This window comes from Sinocyclocheilus grahami, unplaced genomic scaffold (genome assembly GCF_001515645.1).
Source record: "Sinocyclocheilus grahami isolate Dianchi unplaced genomic scaffold, SAMN03320097.WGS_v1.1 scaffold981.1, whole genome shotgun sequence".
Lineage (NCBI taxonomy): Eukaryota > Metazoa > Chordata > Actinopteri > Cypriniformes > Cyprinidae > Sinocyclocheilus > Sinocyclocheilus grahami.
In genome coordinates this window covers 173586-177937 of record NW_015506160.1, presented here as the reverse complement: position 1 = coordinate 177937, position 4352 = coordinate 173586, and the positions used below count along the sequence as shown (strand labels likewise).

Genomic DNA, 4352 nt, shown 5'->3' with positions numbered 1-4352 from the left:
TTTTTAAATAAACAGATATGTGTGTATATATATATATATATATATATATATATATATATATATATATTGTCTCCATTGGCAACACACACGATTTGTGTCATTGCAAGTGACGTTGCAGGTATCGGAGAGTGCAAGTGGCGATTGCAAGTGACTTCGTAATTTAGTATCTTTTTTCTTGTCTTCACCACCTGGTTACCGTTGTAAAATGTTGAGAGATTCAAACAAAAAGTAATCAATAAATAGAACAAAATAAAAAAAATCAAAGACTGCACGTGACGTCCCTAGCGGAAGCGCAAGTGTCTGAGAATGCAAGCCTGAGAGTGCAAGTCTGAGAGTGCAAGTGCAAGTCTGAGAGTGCAAGTGCGAGGCTGCAGCTAGATCCTCTTGGGAAAATTGTGGATCAGTGCCGACTCGAGATGCGAACTGTTTTGTACGATTCAGTCCGATTTGGTGAACCGGCTCGACCGGTTCAAAATAACGATTCGTTCGCGAACCGGACATCACTATTGGGCGGGTCATATAATCTTTAAACATGGTGGAGGGGATACTGTTCTCAATGCTGTTCTCACAACAACTACGTCCCTTTGTCTTGTCGCTAAAGTAGTGTATTTATAGGCTAGATAGGAACGATCATTCGAAGCATATTGTATGTTTTATAAGCAGTGAAATAAGCATGTATTTGACCAAAATTCCAGAATTGTCAGCAAACGGCATGTGTAGCGCGGTGAATGTTTATGATAGTCAACCAATGGGCTGCTACATTTTATTCTTTTCAACATTAAAGCACTTGAATCACTTATGGGTTAAGCATTACAAAATGGATCTGTAAACAAAGCACAAGGTTTGAAATGGTGAAAAGGACAAGCCATTTGCCTACTAAATAATGTCAGACATCAACAAGCTCACTACCTCAGGAGAGAGATTATCTGTTGCTTTGCAAAAGTTCAACCTACTTTGCAAATTGTTGTGCCACACCAGCCCAATATCTGTTATCAAAACACTAGGCCTCCTCCCAAGTAGACTAATGCATATACAGTTCCAAGCCAGACATGTACTAGATATACAGTATGTGGGGTGAACAATACCAAGTTATGCACGCCAACATAATAAGTACACATACCTTAAGGTCTCTATGCATAATACCACGGGAATGAATGTACTCCACTCCTTCAAGTATTTTCTTTAAAATGTTCAATGCGTGTTCAGAGTCAATTGACTCACAAGGATCTGTGGATCAATGTATGGGTTAAAAAATGCTAAAATAATCCAACAATACAATTATATGCTGTGACTGAATGTTAAAAAAATTGTGATTGTATGTCCAAAAAATTCTGGAGATCAGCTTTTCTTGTCTTTCCTGTTCAGCCAATGAGTCATCCAACGCAAAAACAGGATGGGTGTATATAAAGTGACTTCTATATTTATTATATAAATGTTATATAAAGGAAGGGAATCTGAGCAATTTATAAGACATACTTCCAAAAAATACCTATTTAATGGCATTTAAAGAAAAAAGTGCAAACTCCTATGTAAACTCATGAATAAAGTGATCTTACCTACTGACATCAAGAGTCCCTCTGTGATCCTTGAGTTTCTTTCCTGTATCCAGTCTTTCAAAGATCGCTCACACAGCTGCATTTGTATATAAAGCATCAAGTGGAACTGAACCTATAGACAGGAAAGAGAAAAACTGATGAAAAATAAAACATTACAAAATAATTATTTCTCATTTAAATAAATGGTTACATTCAGGGTTTCATGAATCACATACCTCGTGTGCCTGCGTTTCGGACCATTCAGGAGCATCCGTATCAATGGAAGAGTTATTGTTCAATTCCAGTCTGTTTTGACTGAGGTCATCCTCTGAGAGTGTTGAGCTGTCCCATTTAGATGCGGGGCATTTGTTCACTGTAGCACGAGGCTTTCCCAGAAACACACATGGAACAAAGTTTTGTGGGTTGTGGACATTTTTGGGGCAAACAGCATGTCCCATCTCTTCTTTTAAAGTTGAGGGATTCACTGAGAGGCTCTCTAATGCAACCTGATTTTCTTTGGCTTCTGCTTGTTCAGAATGTTCAAAAACAATGGACGATCCATTGCTGCTGTTAGTGTTTTCCTGTGTGCACCTGAAGCAAGACACATTTTTATATGCTATTGAGAACATGTTACAATTAGTCAATTGTGTTGGGGGAAAAATGTCCAAATCATCTTACCCATCTTTCTGTAAAGGTTTCTCTAATGCTGGAAATGTTTGTGAAACAAGGGATTTTGGATCTAGTGAGTAAAACAGAAAACTACATGCTTGTATCATTTTTCTTTATGCTCAAGAAAATACTGAATAAAAGCAAAGCATGATTCAAATGGATATATCTGCACATCAATACAGCTACTTACTTTTCACTGCAGGCTGAACATGCTCCATCCATGCTGTGTGATATCCAACAATATTGGGATGCTGAAGGCTGGAGAGCACTTTAACCTCTCTAAGAACCTGCAAGGAGATAAAAACAGATGCAATAAGGTATATTATCTCCAAATCATATAGATTTGGTGGGTAAATTGCTACTATAATAACTGAATCTGTGACATACTTTACCTTCATGCAGTCATCTCTTGTTACTTTCTTGATGAGAATTTTTTTCACTGCATATTCCTGGCCATCGAGCTTGTTTATGACCTAAAACAGTGTTACTGTTTTCAGTATGCACCTTTCAAAGTCAAGTGTTTAGAATATTTGGAGTACGATATGATCATAACATCTTCTTACCTTAAACACTTTGCCATAGGATCCTTTACCCAGTGTTGCAGTTTCTTCAAATTCACTAAGGTAACGGGATGTCTGTGCTTGGAAAAGACCATCTTTGGTTCTAGAATAGATAAGTATATCTCAGTTATTTTAAATGTTAATGTACTGTGCACTACCATTCAAAAGTTTTGGGTCAGTAAGACTTTTATTCAGCATATATATACATGCATTAAATTGATCAAAAGTGACAGTAAAAACATAAATGATGTTACAAATTATCATTTCTATTTTAAATAAATGCTGTTCTTTTGAACTTTAAATAAATAATAATTAAACAAGAATCAAAATTTACACAAAAATATTAAGAAGCACATTTGATTTTTTTTACCATTGATATATTTTATGAGCACCCAATCAGCATATTAGAATGATTTCTAAAGGATTGTGTGATATTGAAGACTAGAGTAATGGCTGCTGAAAACAGGATTAAATTACATTTTAAAACATATTAATGTACAAATAAATGCAGCCTTTGTGACTATAAGAGATTCTTTCATAAACATTAAAAAATCAGATCCCATTTGACCCAAAGCCTTTGAACAGTACTGTATTACAAAGTAATGTAAGTGGAGCTGCTACAAGTGTAAAAGTTTTCACCTTAGGTTCTGGCCTTCTGTACTCAAGTATCTATGTTCCTGCAGAATCCAAAAGATAAACAGGTCTTTTTTTCCCGTTTTTGTTCATGAAAGCAACAGCTGGATAGACCTCATTAAGAAAAATGAAATCGATGATGAATTCTGTTGGATTACCTGGGGGAAGAGTGATGAGCTGGTCGCATGCAGGAGCTCTGTGAATGCCCGGTTATGCTGTAGTCTGACGGTACTAAACTCCTCACTGATAGCCAGTGGAGACAGGAGGTTCATGGCAGCTAAACGCTGGCCTATCACTGAAACAGAAGGTATTCAAGAAAACTAAATTTACAGTTTTTCTGAATTGCATTTCTTGAATTCTTGAAACCATCACTCAGTTTCTCAAAACCTTAAACACAAATCCAAATGTGTGTGTGTGTGTGTGTGTACTTAATCTATTAATCTATGTTGCAGGCAGAAAGCAGCTCAGTAGGGTTGCTGAAATTCATTTTAAACACACACACACACACACACACACACACACACATATCCAGCATCTTACCTTATCATTACCCGCTCCTGATAGACTTGAACCAGGCAAAACATTTAAGGCAGGCTGATTTCAGGAAAAAACAAACAAACAAACAAAAAAGACAGGTCAGGGACAAACAATTACAGATTTTGAGCTTTATTTTCCCTGGCACACTTATAACCAATTATTCTAACTAAATACTTTTTCCCCAATTATTAGGGATGGGCGATACCACTTATTTTGTTTTCGATACGATACCGATATTTTTCAAGGCAGTATCGTCGATATCGATTCGATACTTCTGAACTAAACTTTTAAATTATGTAATGTATCAAATTATTAAATTACTAAGAGTAAAATGGGTAATGATAAGCACTTAACTTTGTTTAAAACGCATTTTAACATTCAATATGCCTTAATTGTAACTTATTAGGTTAAATTTTTG

General features: G+C 36.1%; 1 protein-coding gene across 1 annotated transcript; it reads right to left on the bottom strand.

Moving 5' to 3' along the window:
- Window positions 1–1053: 1053 nt before the first annotated feature.
- LOC107565098 (eukaryotic translation initiation factor 2-alpha kinase 1-like) lies at window positions 1054–3696 on the bottom strand (the record flags this gene model as incomplete). The annotated part of the gene is made up of 9 exons (XM_016250297.1): window positions 1054–1227; window positions 1557–1668; window positions 1772–2126; window positions 2214–2274; window positions 2395–2491; window positions 2597–2677; window positions 2768–2867; window positions 3404–3441; window positions 3556–3696. Coding segments are annotated over 9 exons (1158 nt in total), but the record flags the coding sequence as incomplete, so codon positions are not given.
- Between the last annotated feature and the right edge of the window lie 656 nt (window positions 3697–4352).